General features: G+C 35.2%; 2 protein-coding genes across 5 annotated transcripts in view; both read right to left on the bottom strand.

Moving 5' to 3' along the window:
* The window catches only part of cd9a (CD9 molecule a), a 297612-nt gene that overhangs the window by 23221 nt on the left and 251040 nt on the right, over positions 1-23351 (bottom strand). The gene's annotated exons all lie outside the window — the stretch shown is intronic.
* The window catches only part of LOC101882393 (uncharacterized), a 768785-nt gene that overhangs the window by 1585 nt on the left and 743849 nt on the right, over positions 1-23351 (bottom strand). For 2 of the 4 annotated variants that reach the window (XM_087292842.1, XM_087292841.1), the window contains 16 exons: positions 22536-22634; positions 22123-22181; positions 21856-22028; positions 20939-21077; positions 19008-19175; positions 16808-16927; positions 15148-15262; positions 14119-14236; positions 11603-11823; positions 10950-11090; positions 10139-10205; positions 7646-7848; positions 5905-6138; positions 4031-4315; positions 1814-1918; positions 1650-1741 (listed from right to left, as the gene is read on the bottom strand). In XM_087292842.1, the coding sequence (XP_087148968.1) occupies positions 1650-1741; positions 1814-1918; positions 4031-4315; positions 5905-6138; positions 7646-7848; positions 10139-10205; positions 10950-11090; positions 11603-11823; positions 14119-14236; positions 15148-15262; positions 16808-16927; positions 19008-19175; positions 20939-21077; positions 21856-22028; positions 22123-22181; positions 22536-22634 (2339 nt within the window). Of the gene's footprint in view, positions 1-1649; positions 1742-1813; positions 1919-4030; positions 4316-5904; positions 6139-7645; positions 7849-10138; positions 10206-10949; positions 11091-11602; positions 11824-14118; positions 14237-15147; positions 15263-16807; positions 16953-19007; positions 19176-20938; positions 21078-21855; positions 22029-22122; positions 22185-22535; positions 22635-23351 lie in introns of all 4 variants that reach the window. The other 2 variants (XM_087292840.1, XM_087292843.1) reach the window with 2 other exon arrangements.

A 23351-nucleotide genomic window follows, 5' to 3' on the forward strand; every position in this document is an offset into this window, starting at 1 on the left:
GGATAAAGCGTATTTGAACTAGTTTTTGTGAGAGATAAACATTTTGTTCTCATGGTTCAGTTGTTATTTTCATTCCTCTTAAATTAAGAAGTTTAGCAGAATCTTGATGCTGCTCTTTTTTTAATCAGATGCAGTGTCATAATGAAGCCCAAATCATGACGGTTAAAATTTGAACAAATAAAGGATAAAGAGGATTTGTGCTCGTTTGTTGTGAAAGAGGTAAACATTTTGATCTCAGGCTTCAGTTATGATTTTTATTCCTTTTAAGAAGTCTAGCTGAATGTTGATGCTGCTTTATCAGATGCAGTGTCATAAGGAAGCCCAAATCATGACAGTTAAAAGCAGAACAAATAAAGGATAAAGCGGATTTGAGCTCGTTTTTTAAACATTTTGACCTCATGGTTCAGTTGTGATTTTCATTCCTTATAAATGGAGACATTTAGCAGAATGTTGAAGCTGCTCTTTTTATTTTTAAATCAGATGCAGTGTCATAATAAAGCCCAAATCATGAGAGGTAAAATCAGAACAAATAAAGGTTAAAGCAGATTTGAGCTCGTTTTTTAAACATTTTGATTTCATGGTTAAGTTGCGATTTTCATTTCTCCTAAATGGAGAAGATTAGCAGAATGTTGATGCTGCTCTTTTTATTTTTAAATCACATGCTGTGTCATAATGAAGCCCAAATCATGACAGTTAAAATCAGAACAAATAAAGGCAAAAGTGGATTTGAGCTCGTTTTTTGAGAGGTAAACATTTTGATCTCAGTTCAGTCTTGATTTTTGTTTAGCAGAATGTTGATGCTGCTCTTTTTTTTTATCAGATGCAGTGTCATAATGAAGCCCAAATCATGACAGGTCAAATCAGAAGAAATAAAGGTTTAAGCAGATTTGATAGAGATAGTTTTTTTTTTTTTTTTTGTGAGAGATAAAAATTTAGTTCTCATACTTTAGTTGTTAAATTTCTTTCCTCTTAAATTAAGAAGTTTAGCAGCATGTTGATGCTGCTCTCTTATTTTAAAATCAGATGCAGTGTCATTGAAGCTCATTTCTGCCGTTTACCACAAGAAAAAAAATCATGAAGTCATATTCAAAGTCAAATTCTAGTCAAACAATGAGTCATAATTATGATACAAATGTGAAATTATTACAGTGTCAAAACTATTGTCCACAATATTTATATATGTTTTTGGCATAATTTCAACATTTTATCTCATAATTAACACTAGCCCCTCATAATTAACTTTTTGTTTAATAACCAATGTTTTTGTATTGCCACAGAAGACACACGAGAGATTAAATACTGAATGATACACAGGTCACAGGTCGTGTTTTGTTCGCTTATTTATGAACTGATTCTATGTAGTAAAGCAGGTGTTTTGGGGAAATTAGTCAAATAGACTATTGGGAAAAAAATACATAGCTTTAAGGGGCTAATAATTTTGGCCTTAAAATGGTTTTTAAAAAAAAAACTGCTTTTAAAAACCATTTTTAAACTGCTTTTATTCTAGCCGAAATAAAGCAAATCAGACTTTCTCCTGAAGAAAAAATATTATAGGAAACACTGAAAATTTCCTTGCCCTGTTAAACATCATTTGGGAAAAAAACATTCACCGGAGGGCGAATCATTTTGACTTCAGCTGTGCGTGTTACCTCTCTCGTCTGGTCTGAAGGATGCAGGAGCGTTCTCTCCTCATCTGCTGGAGCTTCTCTCGCACTAATGTCTTCTGCTGCTGCTCGTCCTCCTGCAACATCTACTCATCAACATCACATCCGCACACTGATGTCTGAAAGTGTGTATTATAGTGTGTGTGTACCTGTCGCAGTGTGTCGGTCAGATGTCGGAGTGTGTCCTCCTGCGTCAGGCCCAACAGATCTTCATCTGCCTTCCGGCTCTGGACGATGGCCAGACGCTCTTGAACCTGAGCAGAAGAAAATAATCCACTCATGACAAACCTTTGGTGACACTTTAGCTCACAATTCATGCTATATTAACTACTGGATTATTACCTGCCTATTATTAAGATATCAACTGTTCATTACTAGTTGTAAAGTATGTTCTGAAGCTGCGGTCACATTGGAGTTTGTAAATACAGATTAAAATACACTCCGTATTTTTAAAGGTGCAGTAGGTGATCTGCCAAAAAGCTAACCGCTTAACATATTATCTTTGGACGGCGGGGAGGGACTGTGATTCAAAGCCACACCCCCTGAAATCGCAAGCGCGCGCACCGCGTCACAACAGCCGACAGACAACCCACTAGTTCATATCATTTCGCCAGTTAGTTAGTGCCAGCGCCGTGCAGGAATTACATGCTATTTCAGAGCGAATATTCAGAGTAGCATGGTAAACAGTATAGGAAGGCTATCATTGTTCAAAAATGACCCAATGTGAAAATAAAAGCAACTTCAGCTCAGTAAAGCAGGTTAGGCGGAATAGCGCTATTTACTGGTGTTTTGTTGTTAAACTAAATATAAATCTACATTATAGATGCTGTCAAAGAACCTTATGAAACTGAAAATAATCACATCAGTCTTTCACCGGGAGATTTCAGTGGCTGAACAACACGTCTGTGCATATAAGTCCTTCATAACAAAACACAATCTTACATAAAATAGTTTCAAAACAGAACATGACCTGTCTAACAGTAAAACTTCAGCCATGGTGTCGTCCTTTTACCAGCGTGCTAAAGTAACTCCAATACTGATTCAGGTTTTTAAAAGTTTCAATTCAGCATTTGATTTCTCCCGGTCCGTCTGGTGACCGCGCGGCCGCTTTAAGGGCGAATTATACCCGCGCCTGGCTTTACAGTAATCGGCCCGAGCTCGTCTGTCCTCCGGCTCCGACTCGACATCTGCGAGCGGCCCGCAGCTTGCGCAGAAGTCGGAATCTACATTTGCTGACAGACAGTCTGACCTGCCTATCGGAATTAAGGGAGATGACGGTCCGACTCTATTTAATTGGATAAACATTTTTTAGTTTTATGCTTTACCCAGAATATAAAAATACATATAAACACATTTAGATCATTTACTGTAATCATTACTATTAGACTGTGAAGAGACTTTCAACCAGCACAACAAAAAAATGTTTCTGAAGACAATCTACTGCACCTTTAATGTCCAATTTATGCTATTAACCATTAACTAAAATGTTTAGCTCAATAAACTACTAATTACTAACAAACAGTTAATATCTTCATAACAGACAGGTAATAAGCCAGTAGTAAATTGTACTTAAACTGAAGTGTTACCAAAAGTACTATATCATTATATACAGCTGAAGTCAGAATTATTCGCCCCCCTTTAATTTAATTTTTATAAATATTTCCCAAATGATGTTTAACAGAGCAAGGAAATATTCACAGTATGCCTGATAATATTTTTTCTTTTGGAGAAAGTCTTATTTGTTTTATTTTGGCTAGAATAAAAACAGTTTTTAATTTTTTTTTAAAGGCCATTTTAATGTCAATAATATTAGCCCCTTTAAGCTATATATTTTTATTCGATAGTCTACAGAACAAACCTTCGTTATACAATGACTTGCCTAATTACCCTAACCTGCCTAGTCAACCTAATTAACCTAGTAAGGCCTTTAAGTCTCACTTTAAGCTGAATACTAGTGTCTTGGAAAAATATCTAGTTAAATATTATTTACTGTCATCATGGCAAAGATAAAATAAATCAGTTATTAGAAATGAGTTATTAAAACTATGATGTTTAGAAATGTTGAAAAAAATCTTCTTTACGTTAAACAGAAATTGGGGGGAAAAAGTAAACAGGGGGGTTAATAATTCTGACTCCAACTGTATATCGTTATCAGGGTTTGAGATTACTTATTTGGTGACATGAGATTTTTGTCATATAACCCAGCCCCAATTACTGTTATTTGTAGATGTCATTAGGTCAACTAAACATATAGAGTTATCTCATTTGCATATAATAACTATCATTTAGCAAAGCATAATTTTTCCAGCATCCATAAACCACATCGGACAGAGCAGTTGTTGGGTGTGATGTTCTGCATTTCTCACCCTGAGCAGTTGTCGGTCTCGGTCTCGTTGCCAGCGTCGCTCTGCTCTCCTCTGGATGTCCACCAAACATCTCATGGTCTCCTCTCTCTGCATCTGCTGATCTTCAGGGATCTCCAGTGTGTGTGTGGTGTCACTGTCTGAGGAACACACATGTGCTGCTGCTGCTGGTGGTGTGTGTGTGTTTGTGTCTGTTGTGTCAGTGTTTGCTGTTGAGTCGGGCTGATGGATGTCAGTGAGAGGCTTGAGGGGAAAATATCCATCTCTGAAGTCCTGCTGCTGATCAGCCTGAATAAAACAATCAGAGTATTTGGTGTGTTTTTAATTATTTTCAGTGGACGTGCTCTGATTGGTGTAAGTGAAAGACAAAGTAACATAAAAAAGTAAAAGTGGTTTTACATTTATTTTTAATTTACTTATTAATTTAGGCTTTATCTTTAAGCCTTGGCTTTGTGAAAGGCATTGTAAAATTATAACTAAATATTAATGTATTTATTTATCTTTTTTTTTTTTTTACACACGCAGCTCCTAACTTTTTAGGGGAGTTTGTTTTATTGAGAGGGACAATATTTTATTAAATTAAATTAAACTTAATTTAATTCATGTGTATTTTTCTAACCTTTGACGATTTAGAAAAAATACAAATAAATGAATTACAAAAATACATACAAATTATGATATTTTAATTCTAAACATTCATAAATAGTTTATATGATTGGCAAGAAACAGAATTCTGAGGGAAACACTCAATATTGATTTTTAATTACATTTTAATTTAGGTTCTAGCTTTAAGTTTTTTATGATTATAAAATTATTACAATATTATTAATTATTAAAATAACTATTAATGTATTTGTGTATTTATTTATTTACACACGCAGCTCCTAACTTCCTAATGAGAATTTTAGGGGGTTTATTTTATTGTGATGGACAAAATTAAACTAAATCTAATCTTTAATTTACTTATTAATTTAGGGTCTATTAATTACTCACGCATATTAACACAGCTGCTTTGTGTCAGTTAAATCAATTGACTGCTGAAATTATAAAATTTAACCCAACTGGTCGAGTTATTAAATAAATAACCAAATAAAGGTTCAAAATAATCCAACAAAGCACCAAATATTTAACTCAACTGGTTGAGTAATTAACAAAACAAAATAAAGGTTTAAAAAAAACAACAGCAAAGCACCAAATATGTATAATCCAACCATTGGGTTAAATAAATAACTCAACATTTTTTAGAGTGTAGTAATATTGTGATCTCACATTTTCAACAGAGAAATACTGGGAAATCTTAAAATGTCAGTAAAATCAGCAGTTTTGTCATCCCTTTAGACATTACGCTAGAGAATCATTCAAAGACTAGCTCTAAAGTGACGTCGGTGAATGAGCAACGGTTTCTGCTGTTCTGACATCAGCTGCAGATGTGAATGAATGGTGGAAGAAAGTAGTTCCTCTTATAAAAGGAATTTAAGACTTTTTCATATACATGATTATGCTGTCGAACTGTTGTACAAACGCAATATCACACTCGTAGCAGTGCAATATGGCTGTATATCGTCACTGGTGGAACACTAGTGGGGTTATTTTATTGTCATGAATAAAATAATAAAATATTAAGCATTAAGTCAATTTAGAAATACGACAAATAGATAGATTTTAAAAAACTTTAAAAAAAAATTCATCTAATTTTACGTAAAAATATTCATATATAGTTTATATCACATGGTTTAAGCCAAAGAAAAAAGGTTGAGATCCTGTTATCCAACATTTATAATTTCACAAATTACACATTACAGATATTATGCAAAAGACACTTTTTGTTGTGGATCAGCTTAAAATAATCAGGAAGTCATCTGAATAAATAATCTCACCATGATGATGCCTGAATCCTCCAGGGTTTCTCCCTCCACACAGTCAGTGTGATCTGAATGTGTTTGTTCATAGTGTTCGCATTGCTGCACCGAGATGCTGCTCGTGTTCTCCTGGTGTGTGTAAATGTTCACATCTGAGGGATTAGTCTCAGGTACAGGTACTGTGTTTTCAGGTTTTTCCTCCTGCACTGTGACAGAGTCCACTTCTTCTTCCTGTCCAGCCGAGCTGCCTTCCTACACAATCAAATAGGTCTATGTATAAATCAATGTGCTGATTTAATAGACAAACCACCCAAAATTAAAAGTCTGTCATCATTTGCCTGTATAAAAAGAATACAGGTTTGGATTAAAAGTTAGAATTGTTGGGTAAGCAATCCCTTTAAAGTCCCCCTGAAACCAAAATTAAAGTGTTTTGGGTGTTACTATTAATACACAGTAATTATTGTTGCATTAATAGTATTTCATTAAATATAATAGTAAAAGTAATTAAATATGTAGTAATAGCATTAAATATTTATTTTGAATTCAATTACCCTCATGATGAGTCCGTTTTAAGGTGTTTTTTAAGGTTAAATGACTTAAAATAACTTAGAACTGACAAAAAACAACAACAATAATAATTTTAAGAAGAAACATTGTTAACTTAGGGTGCTTTCACACCTTCTCTATAAATAAAAATCCTGTAAAATTTACGGTAAAAAAACTGGCAGCTGTGGTTGAGATGTTTTTCAGTTTACGGTTTAATTAAGGGAACTGTAAAAGTCATTAAAATAAAGACAGATAAATATATACTGTTGCACATAACATTAAGAGAATGCAACATGTACAATTATTATGACCAGCAGACTAAAATGAAGTCAGTACCTTTGAAACATCACAAATTAAATTAAATATAAATTTTGAATACAATTTCATGACACTAGTTCATTTCTTCAATCAGTAACAACTGAGCATTTGAAAACACTTCCAGTTAGATCCTGTCTAAATCTGAAGGATCCCTTTACAATAATAATAATAATAATAATAATAGTAGTAGTAGTAATAGTTATAATAATAATAAAAATCTAAATATTACCAAAAAATTATAATCATGCATTTAAATTTTAGAAATAGACTAATGCAAGCCTAAAATGGCACACGTCCATATAAATACACACATATTACGGTAGACCATATCGTTGTGATTTACTATTTAAAAAAACAACATTATAACAGTATACAGTGCATCTGTTAAAAAAATAAATAAAATAAATAAATAAATAAACAGTGGCTACTTTTTAGTGTTTCTTTGAATTTTCAATGGTTTTAAGGGTTGTTACGATAAAATAATGTAATTTTAGCAAAACAATAACGTAAAAAATATCAAGTTTTTTGTATTTATATTAACAGAATTTAACTGTTAATTCAACTGGAATTTCATGTTTTATAATTAAGTTACAAGTTACAATCTTTTACCCTGAAAACTACGGGCATTTTATTACACTGTATAGATCGATTGTTTTGTTACAAAACAGGGATTAAAATTGTTACAATGTTGCTTTTTGTTCTTGGTTGAAGTTTCTAAACAGACCAAAAGAGTTAAAACAAGTCACATGCGAGTAAACTTTCCTCCAATAAAAGTTTAAGAAGAGCAACATTTGATTTCATGCTGACTTCAGGGGGAATTTAATACAGAAAGGATGCATGTGTGTATGTGTGTGTGTGTGTGTGTGTGTGTGTGTGTGTGTGTGTGTGTGTGTACCTGAAAGTGACTGTCGGTGTGTGTTGGTTTGCTCCAGGCCAGTGTGATCAGAGAGTTTTGCTTCTCCACTGAAATTTCCTCCTGCTCTCCTGTTCTCTCTCTGTCTCCGTCTCTCCTCTCCATCATGTCTTCATCTCGTGGATCTCGGACACAGAGGATCTCTAAATATGGAGTGTCTTCTGGATCTAAAGCCATGCCGCAACCTTCAGTCATAAAAATACACAATAAATGCATTGTATATATATTTATAAGTGCTATATGTTTAAAGGGAAACTTCAACTAAAAATGTCAACTTTGTCATTCTTAATTAATCCTCCACTTGTTATAAACCTGATTGAGTTTCTTCATACTGCTGAAAGATACACTGAAGAAACAGCCATTGACTTTTATTGCTTTATTACCCAACATTCTTCAGAATATCTTGTTTCAACACTTAGCTGATGATTGATTATAAAGCTTGTTTGGCATGCTGTCCCGGAAGAGAGCCCTGAGTTCATAAGATCCTCGAGCCCGGGGCTCACTTTACAGTTTGCAAAGGAAGAGGGGAGTTTGAGCTCAGGTAGATCTCGAGAATTCCCCTGCTGTAGTAGCTACAACAGATGATTACTCCTAAGAGATAACTACTTACTAGGAGCATGTCTATGGTGCTGATTTGAATTAGTCAATTTACTTAAGTTGCATGTTTTTGGATGGTGGGAGGAAACCAAGGAACCCAGGGGAAACCCACGTGAGCACGGGGAGAACATGTAAAATCCGCACAGAAGCGTAGACTGGCTTGGTAAGGACTAGAACAGTGGCATTTTTGCAGTGAGGCAACAGTGCTAACCACTGGGCCACCGTGCCACCTATTACAGTTTTTCTAGTTTGCTTTGACCTGGTTAAAGAAACTAGGTTCCTCTTCATTTTCATTATCACTATCCCAGCAGAGCAGAGGACAGGTCTTGCAAATGTGTAAACCCTTTCTCATTGGGTTGACACATTTTCCCCACCATTTTTCCAAACAGTTAACACAGATGTCATTCAAGCAGTCCAAACTCCATTGTTTAATTTTGGTAACCAAACAGAAACCATCTATTCCTAACTATTAAAAACTACCAACATCAGTATGAAATCACTGAAGCACCGGTTTGACACTCCTTCACACAAATCTTCAATTAGCAATCAGTCTGCAAACGTTATAAAAACGATGGAAGGTCTGTGTTGTTCTGTGCCAGCATTGATGGAGGAGGTCAATATGGCTATGTCCTATACTCCCAATAGTTTTGACTGTATATTAGTTTACATGTGTTTTCTCTAATATTTACAGTATTTTATTACTTTTGTCTGTTTTTTTTATATACAGTATTTCAGTTTTCATCCACAGTTTGAAAAATGTCATGAATTCAATATATATATTCAATCAAAGCACATCTTATTCTTGATCCAATTCTTTGCAAAAAGGCGAATTTGACAGCCCAAATAGAGACAACAAATGCCATTGGCTATAAGCTACAATGGCAAGCAATGGTGGTTCTGTAATTTTGAGTTCTGTATTTTGTATTTTGTTGTCCATTGTGTAATGATTAATTGAAAGAGCTCATATACTTGTTTGCAAGTTGTGTAGTTTGAAGGTAAAACTAGCTTTTGTTGCATATGTTATGTAGGAGCCATTTTTTGTGTTGTAGTGATTTATGTTGTCCACTAGGTGTCACTAACTGAAAACTATAACTGAGGTGCCTGTGTAAGCGAGGAAGAGCGTCAGGTATGGGAAAGCACACGGTTTTTGACCGTGCTACAGAGTAACTTGTTTGCTAGCCAGAAAACAGCAGTGTTTAGATATGTGCTGTGTATACATGGAGTGAATGTTATATTGACATGATAAAGAAGAAAGGAGAAGCAAAGATTGAGGCTTTGTTTAATTCACCCACACAAATAAAGACATTCTGCTTAAAAACAACTTTAGCATGCATGGACACTGATTGCACGCATGGACTCTGATTGCACGCGTGAAATACGTGCTCACCCCCATTTCTGGTGATAACAGCAATGGAAGGCTGTTATAGTTAAATGTTTTGACACGATATGTGCCTTTTGCAAGCAAAATGTGTCATTTTGACCATGAGTGCCGCTGTTTAGGCCTGTGTGTTAACTGTTTTGAAAATGTGGAGTTTCAGTTGACAACTGCATCCAAGCAATCGAGAAAAACTGTAAGTAATGAAGGAGGAGTAGGGGTGGAAGGGGGGATTCTTCAAAACAAAGATGGCTGTTATATGGAACTGAGAGTATTTATAGTGGCTTAGAAATCATCTGATTGGTTGGAGTTAAAAATGAAAAATTAAAATAAAAAAAACATTTAAAACTGCTTCTATTATAGCCGAAATAAAACAATCAAACATTTTCCAGAGGAAAAATAGTATAGGAAATACTGCAAGAAAAACTCGTTAACCATCATTTGTGAAAAATTTGAAAAAGAAACTATATGAAAAGTGCATGAAATCAATGTGCGTCATTTACCAGTGCAGACCTCTTGTTTTTCACCCTCTGTCGGCTCTTCTCCTCTCTGTGCAGCTCTCTCTCTCTCCTAATAAAGATGAGGACATACGGCTGTTTTATGTTTCACATCTTGATTTATGTTGTCTTTCTGCTTAGGCTTTAGCACACAGTAAATGCTTTTTACTGTGTAATTTACTCTGTTATGTCAACGTTTACATCCTTAAAACAAAAATTACAATATATTTGTAAATGATAAATATCATACACCCATGCAATATGGTTCTGCAGACATAAATATGGTTATGACTGAAAATTTGTATTAATAAAAGTCCAAAATGGACAGTTATGAAATGTACAGCTGAAGCCGAAATGATGTTTAAAAGAGCAAGGAATTTCTCACAGTATGTCTGATAATATTTTTTCTTCTGGAGAAAGGCTTATTTGTTTTATTTCAGCTAGAATAAAAGCAGTTTTTAATTTGTTAAAAACATTTTAAGGTCAATATTAATAACCACCTTATGCAATATATGGTTACAATGACCGTCTAATTACCCTAACTTAACCTAGTTAAGCCTTTCAATGTCACTTTAAGCTGAATACTAGCGTCTTGAAAAATATCTAGTAAGATATTATGCACTGTCATCATGGTTATCAGTTATTAGAAAGAAATCAGTTAATAAAACTATTATGTTTAGAAATGTGTTGACCAAAAATTGGGGAAGAATATACAGGGGGGCTGATAACTCTGACTTCAACTGTACATTAAGGTTATACAGGTTGTTACAGGTGTCAGTGCAGAGCATTGTGTAGCTGTATTTTAGTTTGTCATTACGGTGTTAGCGTTGACTGCGCTGGCGTCTCTGTTGACGTGTGCTGGGTCACGTGACTGTAGAACCTCATTCAGGTTGTGGAAGCTGGGTCTGTGAAGCTCACGCTCATACTTGTGGAGTAAAGTCCAAAGACCCTCAGCATCCTGAGAAGACAAACAGACACTTATTCACATTCACTAAATAAACATCGCCCGCTCTGCTCGCTGTCACAACACATTCAGAATATTAAAACATTGCTAAATCCATTCATTCATTCATTTTCCTTCTGCTTACTTCCTTATTTATCAGGGGTCGCAACTGCGGAATAAACCGCCAACTTTTCTGGCATTTGTTTTACTCAGCAGATGCCCTTCCAGCTGCAACCTGGTACTGGAAAACACCCATACACACTTACACACTCATACACTAGGGCCAATTTAGCTTATTCAATTCACCGAGCGCATGTGTTTGTGGGGGAAACCGAAGCATCCGAAAGAAACCTACACCAACTTGGGGACAACATGCAAACTCCACACAGAAATGCCAACTGGTCCAGCCGGGACTCAAACCAGCGAGCTTCTTGCTGTGAGGCGACAGTGCTAACCACTAACCACCATTTTAATGACAATATAGTAATATGTATATAATATAATAAACCTGTGTGTGAGAGATTTACCAAATCTGGAAGAGAGTATAGGACAGTCCAGGCCTCGTCTTCATGTGCTTGTGTCAGCTGGTTCAGCAAATGAATGGCACAGTCGCCCCATGACACATCAATCCCAGAACACCCTGGGGCGAAGGGTCCGCTAGGAGAACCATGAGCTTCCTGTAGGGAGGATTTAATTTGCTGCAGGCTGGAAACACAGCTCTGGTCCACTGCGTTTCCATGCGGCACAGCTTAAACACACACACACATGCACAGAGTTAATCAAAACCAGAGAGGTGTATTTTACTGCTGATGTGCTGAAGGGGAGATTTCACCCAAACCTGGATGAGCTTCATAACATTTATTTTATTATGTTTGTAATATAGCGGAGGAAATAAGTATTGAACACGTCACCATTTTTCTCAGAAAACATATTTCTAAAGGTGCTGTTGACTTGAAATTTTACCTGGATGTTGGTAACAACTAAAAAGAAATTCATATTCGCAAAGAAAACAAAACTAATTAGATTACAAATGAAGTTCTGTGTAATGACGCAGGGAAAAAGTATTGAACACATGAAGAAAGGGAGGTGTACAGGGTTCAACGCTAAGGATTTTTTCTACTGGTCCGATCGGGCAAGTGGTTTAGATTTTTACTTGCCCTGCCAAAATTTTCACTGGCCCCACCAAAAAAAAGAAGAAGTTAATAGCTATTTTTAACCACATATTTTAAACAATGTGTCAAAAATAAAGTCTGTAAATCTAGAATTTCAATACTTAAAAAACAATTGTAAATATAAGTGTTATGCAAACAAAAAGAGCAGTATGGAAAATGGGGAGGCATTTTATTGCAGTTTGAAATTATTTTTAAAAAGGTGGCTGACTTGTCAAACTGACGGCAAACCATGCATAACATCACTTCATTATTTTTTGTCTGGTTGTTTCCATGTAAATGTCAACTTCCAACACGTTAGAGACAGACATTTTCGTTTAGCCTTTTAATTTGATGTTGCCGCCATGTTGCTGTTTCTACGCTTTACTGGTTGTTACCAGGTTACAAAAAAAAAAAAAATAGCATGGTCAAATCAATCAGATAAGACGAATCAGAAAGCAATATGTTGTTAACGACATTACAGAGAAGGTAGCATTTAAAGATTTAAAAGCACTAACTTAAAATACATGCAATTGACAAATAGTCACAGACAAATTAAATGTTAGTGACAAGGCAGCACTGTCCCAACCGGGCCAGTAATGATCCGGTCTACTGTCCCAAGTGTCTCTCACGCTGGCCCTGGGCCACCGGACAGTCCTTATTGTTGAGCCCTGCTGTAGAAAGGCAGTGAAAGCCCAGACAGCAACTGAAATATCTCAGTAGATCTTCAGCAACCCTCTGCCCTTCACCAGTGTAAATGAATATCAGCTGCTTCAGTCCAACATACACATTAGCAGGAGGATGAATATAAAACCAGGGTGGACATTTCAACAAGACAATGATCCAAAACACAGTCAAAGAAACTCTCAAATGCTTTCAGAGAAAGTAAATCAAACTGTAGAACGGCCCAGCCGATCACCTGACCTGAATCCAATATAATATACAAAATAAAGCTCAGATTTGATAGACGAGACCCACAGAACCATCAAGACTCTGTTGAATTCTGTGAAAAACTCACACCTGAGCAACGCATGTGACTTCATTCTCCATATGAGAGGCGTCTTTAAGCTGCCATCACTAATAAAGCCTTTTATATGAAGTATTAAATACATTTCAGTAGTATTTTCTCTGTGTGTAGTTGCATTGTTACACAGACTCATTTTTCAGACAGTTTGGTTTTGTTTTTATGTTTGTATTTTTTGGGTTTTTACTAAAATCTTTTTAAATTCCATGTCAACAGCTCTTACAGAAATATTATTCCCAGGAATAAACATGACGTGTTCAATGCTTATTTTCTCCACTATATATGATTCTAAACTAAATGAATAGTGTTATTATCTGAAACCTACTTTCAGAAATTAAGTAAATATACTTGCATATAAAATAAACCTTTTTTCAAGTAACAATTTGGCTTTAACTATAATAAGCCAGATATAGAAGAATACAATATTCAGCAATAAATACATCTAAAACTGACATTCACAGATCAAAAGGTCAATAAATAAGAGAGACTTTGGGGTTTAAACGTCTCCCTCCCCCCTAAATTCCAGTTTCTTATGTTGAGCACGAAAGAAGATATTTTAAAGAATGTTGAAAACCGGTAGCACGTGACTTCCATACTATTTTTTTTCTACTATGGAAATTAATGGATACCAATTTCCAACATTCTTCAAAATATCTTCAACATAAAAAAGAAACTTCTAAATGTGTGGAACCACTTGAGGGTGAATATACGAATATAAGTAGATTTCCATTTTTTGTGTGAACTATCCCTTTAAGCCTAAAATTCCATCACAAAATGTCTTAGGAAATAGGTGATTAAATGATGTCCGAGCGATCATTTTTGGATGAAACGTCCCTTTAATGATTTGTGTAATCATATGTAGTTGATTAACCGTTGTTTTCAGGCGTGTTTCGGAGCCCTTGGAGGTCACTCAGAGAAACCCTGTGCAAAATCTCCACCAATCGTTTCCTTTCCTGCTCCTGACACAGAACCAACAGCTGCAGCAAAGCCTGATGAGTACGAAAATAAACATTAATAACAGATAAATAAATCATTGCACATACAGTTCCCTTTATGCATCTTTGCTGAATAGGAAATCCCCAATCTCAATCTAAAGAAATGTAGGTATTTATTATTATACTAATAAACAATTTCTGATTGGTTTCCCTACAGTTTCCCTCATTCTCTGGAGCACAAGAATGATTTGTGTTGGAAAAGATTAATCGTGATTAAACACATCCAAAATAAAAGTTTATTTAGATATGTGTGTATTATGTATAGATTATGTAAATTTATATATAATCGTTTGCAAATATGGGCGAGGCAGTGGCGCAGTAGGTAATGCTGTCGCCTCACAGCAAGAAGGTCGCTGGGTCGCTGGTTCGAACCTCGGCTCAGTTGGCGTTTCTGTGTGGAGTTTGCATGTTCTCCCTGCCTTCGCGTGGGTTTCCTCCGGCTGCTCTGGTTTCCCCCACAGTCCAAAAACATGTTGTACAGGTGAATTGGGTAGGCTAAATTGTCTGTAGTGTATGAGTGTGTGTGTGAATGTGTGTGTGGATGTTTCCCAGAGATGGATTGTGGCTGGAAGGGCATCTTCTGCGTAAAAACTTGCTGGATAAGTTGGCGGTTCATTCCGCTGTGGCGACCCTGGATTAATAAAGGGACTAAGCTGATAAGAAAATGAATGAATGAATGAATCGTTTGCATATATTTTATATCCAAATAAAAATTAAAGTTTCTCAAATTGAAATATATGCATGAATTTGAGTATATATATATTTTACATATACAGATTGCCCAGCACATTCATTTTATTCAATTTTGAGCAAATATCACAACATAAAAATGCAAAAATAGGAATCTGGAGGACTTTCAGGCAGTGAATATGGTATATTGCATCGTATATAAATGCACGCAGTACCTGTTGTGTGCAAGCTCCCGTTTGCAATCCCTGCTGTTTTTGAGCTGTGGGCTCCAGATTTTCCTGAAGCCAGATTGTAGCGAGGTCCTGACTGACTGAACTTCGCATATAAGGCCTAAAGCACACAGAGAAGGTTTTCCTTCAAGTTTGCATGCACTGGGGTTAAAGTAGAGGTGCACAGTATTGATAAACATTGTATACGTGAAAATTTTTTTGGAGTTTATTGATCACATTATTAAATTATATTTTGGATAAATAAACGATAAAGACACTAAAACCACCAGTAGGTGGTGGCTTAGTTTGGACATGTTGTATGGATATTTTTTTCTGTGAAGTGTTTTGATTTAGCTCGCACATTGTTAAAGCAATAATTTTGATAAAATAACTGAGAAGAAATATTGCATACCCCTAGTATGTATATGTGTAAGCATGCAGTGTTTATACATACACAGTTGAAAGCAGAAGTTTACACACACTGTATAAAAAGGCACATAACCATTTTTAAAAAGCCAGATGCTAATGCGACTAAACTTTTTCTCTTTTAGGTCAGTTAGGATTATCACGTTTCTGTTATGATATTTTTAGAGAAATTGTTTTAACTTTTCTTGAAAGTAAAGTTTACGTACAATAAAATTATTATGCCTCTGAAAAGGCTCAGATGATGGTGTTAAGGTTTTGGAAGATTCTGATTGGCTAATTGAAAACATTTGAGTTAATTGGAGGCACAACTGTAGAGTAGTATTTAAGGAAAACCTCAAACACACTGCTTCCTTGTGACAACATGAGAAAATCAACAAGCCAGAATCAACAAAAAAGCCCGATTACAATTAGCTGAATTACACTGGGAAAAATAATCATTTTTGGAGACATGTCCTGTGGTCTGATGGAACTAAGATTGAACTGTTTGGCCGTAATGACCAGTGTTACATTTGGAGGACAAAGGGTAAAAGCTTACAAGCCTAGAAACACCATCCCAAATGTAAAGTATGGGGACGGCAGCATTATGTTGTGGGGCTGTTTTGCTGCAGGAGGGACTGGTCCACTTCACAGCATAGATGGCATCATGAAGAAAGAACATTATGTAGAAATACTGAAGCAACATCAGCCAGAAAATTAAAACTTGGCCACAAACGGGTCTTCCAACCAGACAATGACCCTAAGCATGCTGCCAAATTAAGCTTAAAATGTGCTTTAAGGACAACAGAGTGAATGTTTTGGAGTGGCCATCACAAAGCCCTGAGCTCAATCCTAAAAAAATCTGTGTGCAGTGTTGAAAAAGGTTGTGTGAGCAAGACAGCCTACAAATCTGACTCAGTTACACCAATTCTGTCAGGAGGAATGGGCCAAAATTCCTTCCAACTATTGTGAGCAGCTTGTGGAAGGACAAAACATTTGACCAAAGTTCTACAGTTTAAAAGCAAAGCTAAAAAAATAGCAAGGAAATGTATGTAAACTTTTGACTGTCTAGAAATTAGTAAAAAAAAAACCTCCAAAAAAATAAATCGCTCAATATTCTAGCATTTAGCAAATGTAAATCATTTAGGTAATCCTAACAGACCTAAAATAGTACACGTTTAGTATGATCTACCATCAGACATTAAAAAAATGGTTATGGCCTGGTTTCAAGTGTATGTGCTCTTCCAGATAAGCGGATACTCACCATCTTTCCCAGTGTTGTCTGGCGGTCAGCATTGCTGTGTGGGACTGATCTTCTCTCTCAGCTCTCCGTACAGAGACACACATACTGAGATATATCAGATGCAGTGCTTCAGGACCCGCTCTGCAGGAGCAACAAATCACATTCACTACTTCTGCCACCATTAAAGATCAATGATTTTAAACAAAAACAAATCTTAAATGCGGTGTTTTTATAATGGCATGACAGTTCACTGGAAGCTCCTGAGCTAGTTGATTCAAAATTAAAGGTCTCTGTGCATATAGCATACACATATAGCTATGCATAGCATAAATGTACTGTACATATGCATATCGCATCAATTGTGTTTAATATGTTCAACTCAAGTGAAAAAATTCCGGTGAAAATTCATGACACATTTTAATAGTGTTTTCATGTTTACGTAACAGAGGCCAGCAAGTATAAGTGCTGTGCAGGTAAATCTCACTCCTCTGACTTCTAGCGACAAACACTAGAGGCCATGGACTTTAGCTTCCTTGGTAGAGCAACCAACTCCCATGCGGAAAGTCGCCGGTTTGATACCAGCTCGTAGCAGGTTGGGTGGCGTAGAATCAGTGTGGTTACATTTAACTACAGTACATGTACAGTATGATCCAAAATATATAATAATAATATATTGCATTTATAACATGCTTTTCTAAAACCTAAAGCGCTTAAAAGAAGGTAAAAACAACAAAGCACAGTAAAACAATAAACAAATACAGTAAAGAACACAGTAAGAATTAAAGATATCACAAATTAAAAAGATAAAAAGATGAGTTTTAAGTAGCTTTTTAAAAGCGTCCAATGAACCAGCATTCTTAATGTTAGTGGGAAGAGCATTCCACAGTCACAAATGTAACCTGGAGCGAACCATGAACCTCTTAAAATCAATGTCTTAAAATCAATACGAGACTTGACGGGCAGCCAGTGAAGCTATTGGAGTATAGGAGTGATGTGAGATCGAGACGATTTATTTGTCAACACACGTGCAGCTGAATTTTGGATGTATTGCAAAATCTTGAGAGAATTACCTGGTAACCCTCAAAACAGAGAATTGCAAAAATCCAAGCGAGACGTGATAAAAGCATGGACTTTCAGCAAAAATATGAAGAAGTTTGTCTGAATTCTTTATTTTTGGACTTTTATTCATTGCATTTGTGTGGTTTTGGGGTCAGTGTTATATTCAAACAATTGTTTTATTTTCATCACCAGTAGGCTTTTACAAGAGTTGATGTAAGATGTGCAAACAGTAAACTAAATGCTGAACTCAACAAAAAGATGTTCTGTTTACTCTGCTAAACTAGAATGGCTAAAACTGAAACTAAATGTTTAAAAAATAAACAGAACTGTGTTCACAAAATAAAAGCTAAACTAAAAAAAGAAAATCAATAATGTAATGACATTAAACTAAACCCAAATCCATTCATTCATTTTCTTGTCGGCTGAGTCCCTTTATTAGCCCGGGGTCACCACAGCGGAATGAACCGCCACCTTATCCAGCAAGTTTTTACACAGTGGATACCCTTCCAGCCGCAACCCATCCCTGGGAAACATCCACACACACTCATTCTCACACACTCATACACTACGTACAATTCAGCCAACCCAATTCACCTGTACCGCATGTCTTTGGACTGTGGGGGAAACCGGAGCACCTAGAGGAAACCCACGCGAACGCAGGGAGAACATGCAAACTTCACACAGAAACACCAACTGAGCCGAGGCTCGAACCAGCAACCCAGCGACCTTCTTGCTGTGAGGCGACAGCACTACCTACTGCGCAACTACGTCACCACTAAACCCAAATGAACAACAAATTTAAAAATAGTATCGAAATAAAAACTAGTTTAAAAATATAAAACTGTAATGATAGGAACCATTTAGATTATTCACTATTTAAAAACCTGCGGTCACTTTTGTGTTTTAAATATATTACGCACACATTTAGTAATTTAGTTAGAAATACGTAACACTTGTGTTCGAAATAACCTTGGCTATTCTGAATTTGATTGCAATGCAATAATGTGAACCTTTCGTAAAGCTGCTTTGAAAAAAAGTCATTATTGTGAAAATCGCTATACGATGAAACTTGAATTAAATTGAAATGAACAATATCAGTATTTTAAAATGCAAATATTAGTTCAAAATAGCATTGATCAAACAATGAATAAGAGAGAAAGACCTGTTCATAAGTGCACTGATGGATTCCTTCTCATCTTGATAATGTGACTCCAGCTCTGACAGGATGATGACAGCAGACCAGGCCTGTTCCCTCGGTTTGGATGACCAAGCCTGACCTCTGGGTTTAACACTCTCAGGACAGCCTCGCAGGACCACAGAACCACAGCTCCTACAATCATCAAATACAAATGAATTATTGAATTCACATGAATTATCAGCTCCTGTGTTTATAGTTTTCCCAATTTCTGTTTACAAAGAAAAGATTTTTTCAACACATTTGTAAACATAATAGTTTTAATAACTCATCTCTAATAACTGATTTATTTATTCTTTGCCATGATGACAGTACATAATATTTGACTAGATATTTTTAAGATACCTGTTTTCTGCTTAAGCTTTTAGCCATTATACTCCAAAAATTTGGAACTGTCTTCCTCTTGAAGTGAAAGAATCCCCTAGTATTCATGTTTTTAAAAAGCGTGTCAAGACACATCTTTTTAAAATTGCGTATGAATACACAAGCTTTTAAGGTGTTTGCATTTTATCTATATTGTTGTAGGTTTATGTGTGTATGTATGGTGTGGGCTTGCATATGTAAGGACTATTGTGTGCTTATATATGCTTATATTTTGTGTACATGAATGCTTTTATCTGTGTATATGCGACAAGTTTATGTGGTCTATAATGAGTCAATGAATCATTCAAAAAGAGACTCACTTGTATAATTTCTAAACGAATCAGCACTCCCAAACAAATTATGTCAGTCAATGATTCAATGAATCATTCCTAAAGACTCACTTGTATAATTTCTAAACGAATCAGCATTTCCAAACAAAACACATCGGTCAATGATTCAGTGAATCATTCATAAAGACTCACTTGTATAATTTCTAAATGAATCAGTGCTTCTGAAAAATCATTTAAGTCAGTGATTCAACGATCCATTCATAAAGTCACTTGTTTCATTTCTAAAAGAATCAGCACTCCTGAACAAATCATTTGAGTCAATAATTCTAACAATCTACTCATAAAGAGTCATCCATTTCATTACTAACTGAGTCAACGCTCCCGAACAAATTACGTCAGTCAATGAGTCAATGAATCATTTATAAAGAGACTCACTTGTATAATTTCAAAATGAATCAGCATTCCCACACAAATTATGTCAGTCAATGATTCAATGAATCATTCATAAAGACTCACTTGTATAATTTCTAAACGAATCAGCATTCCCAAACAAAACACATCGGTCAATTATTCAGTGAATCATTCATAAAGACTCACTTGTATAATTTCTAAATGAATCAGTGCTTCTGAAAAATCATTTAAGTCAGTGATTCAATGATCCATTCATAAAGTCACTTGTTTCATTTCTAAAAGAATCAGCACTCCTGAACAAATCATTTGAGTCAATAATTTTAACAATCTACTCATAAAGAGTCATCCATTTCATAACTAAATGAGTCAACGCTCCCGAACAAATTACGCCAGTCAATGAGTCAATGAATCATTTATAAAGAGACTCACTTGTATAATTTCTAAATGAATCAGCACTCCCAAACAAAACACATCAGTCAATGATTCAGTGAATCATTCATAAAAAGACTCACTTGTAGAATTTCTAAATGAATCAGCACTCCCAAACAAATCACGTCAATCAAGGATTCAATGAATTATTCATATAAAGACCCACTCCACTCATAAAGAGTCATCCATTTCATTACTAAATGAATCAGCGCTCCCGAATACATCACGTCAGTCAATGAATGCTTTTTTGTTGTTGTTTGTGAGGCACTTTGACTTGCATGTATGTTGGGAAAGTGCTATACAAATAACATTTATTATTATTATTATTATTATTAAAGTGACATTTAAAGATTAATAAGGTCTCTTCTTTGACCCACTTACAAATGCACAAAGAACTTGTCGTACCTGTAGCACCGGAGGGCCCCGGGTAGCTCGCACACCTGAAGCCAGTCTCTGTGTCTGAAAGCCTGCTCTGCAGACGCTCCCAGTTCACAAACACTTTCTGTCTGATCCCACGCTGACATCGAGTCCCACCAAACAACACCTTTGATGATGTACAAAAACTACAGTTGAAGTATTCTTCCATAGAAAGCATTTGCAAACTGCATCGTTTATACAAAGAGATGTTGCAACACAGGCTCATTGTGGATACGTACCCCTGTCTACATTTCTGGAGAGCACAAATTATGTAGCCAGAGGTACGTCTGGCTGCATTTCTTATTTAAAATGAAAACTACGGGATGGTATGACGCCGCCAACAGCTTCTGTTCCTTTTAGCACTACCAGCAGACCGCTTACCTTCATATGGATGGCTTTTCCGGTGTTACCATCTTTTCCAGTAGCTCGCCATGTACACCAATGAACTTGGGACGCGGGGCTGAGTTGATTATGATGAAGGGGTTACAGTACAGAGAAGAGCCATTCCAGAAACCAGGTAAAACAAAAATAAAGAAAGAAAGAAACAACAGCCTGAAAACATGGTGAAATCAAGTGGCCGCGACTCCTTTTCTTTTTCTAGATTGCTTTTGAAAACACTATCGGTTGGGTTTAGGGAAGAGGGTGTGTAATTCATTGTCGCTCAGTCAGTCAGTCGACAGCAAGCTGGCCTGGTCAGCTGAAGTGTATATTGCACCCTCTGGTGGATTTATGCAAGAAGAGAACATGCAAGAGAAATTTGTGATAATTAAAAAGCGTACACAGTAGCCTCTGGTGGATTTGCAAAAACAAAAACTGCAAACATAAGAACCTCCGGTTATGTATTTCGCTGCGCCCAGAAATGTAGACTCAGGTACGTATCTGTAATGAGCCTGTTTATCACTTACCAAACTCATCCTGTAACATCTCTCTGTACAGTCGCTCTCTGATCATGTCATATTTGTAGTCCAGGAGTTGCAGGATTTCAGAAATGCTGGGATAAATCTTTCCTGGTCGAATTATGCCAGCGTTTCTCTGAGTAATCGATGGAAGGACACTCCAAACCCCATCAAGAAGGAGTCTGAAAATAAAAGAGGAGGAATGGATGCTCATTTTGTCTATTGTCAATAATAAGCAATAGCAGACTGTGAGTATGAGAAAGAGTCTGTGTTTACCTGGTGTAAAGTCTCCTGGCTCTGTTTTGAAGACACAAGATACTGATCTGCTCTGGATCCTGCTTATAGAAGAAAAACAATATGAAAAATCACAAAGGATGCAAAACCCTTTCTCTAAAGTGATTAACATGATCACCATTCCACCGCCATTGAACCGCCAACTTATCCGGCATATGTTTTACGCAGCGGATGCTCTTTCAGCTGCAACCCATCACTGGGAAACACTTATATGCTCTCATTCACACACACTATGGACAGTTTAGCATACCCAAATTCACCTATACAGCATGTCTTTGGACTTGTGGTGGAAACCGGAGCACAGTATAAATGATAAAATAAAATAATTATTCTGAGTTCATGAGTATACCATACCTTAACGTAACGCAATGTAACGTAACGTAACTTGATTTTACCTGTTGTATGGAGCTGAAGTTGATTGTGGATGATTGTGTGTTTTGTTTCAGAGTATTATTAATTCGACCAGCCTTCAACATCTGGAGCTCCCAGTGCAGCTAAAAAATAAATTAATAAATAAATAAACAATAAATAAAATAAAATAAAATTAAATTAAATTAAATAAATAAATAAATTCAATTAAATAAGATAAAATATATAAATAAATAAATAAACAAGAAAAAAAATAATAAAAGATAAGATAAAATTAAATAAATAAATAAATAAATAAAAATAAAATAAGATAAAAGAAAACACATAAATAAATAAATAAAATAAAATTAATAAATTAAATTAAATTAAATAAGTAAAAAAATAAAATAAGATAAGATAAAATAAAATACATATATTCATGAAAAAAAATACAGAAATAAGTATATATATATATATATATATATATATATATATATATATATATATATATATATATATAAGATAAAATAGAATAAAATACATAAATAAAAAAATAAGATAAAATAAAATACATAAATAAATAAATAAGAATAAAATAAATAAATTAATAAATAAAATAAGATAAAATAAAACACAAAAATAGATAAACAAATAAATATAGAAATAAAATACATAAATAAATAAAATACATAAATAAATATATAAATAAAAATAAATAAGATAAAATAAAATACATAAATAAAGAAATAAAGAAATAAATAAAAATACATAAAATGAAATAAAACACGTAAATAAATAAATATATAAATAAAATAAAATACATAAATAAATAAAATAAATAAGTAATAAGATAAAATAAAATA

Source organism: Danio rerio, chromosome 18 (assembly GCF_052040795.2).
Source record: "Danio rerio strain M-AB ecotype USA chromosome 18, GRCz13ab, whole genome shotgun sequence".
Classification (NCBI taxonomy): Eukaryota; Metazoa; Chordata; class Actinopteri; order Cypriniformes; family Danionidae; genus Danio; species Danio rerio.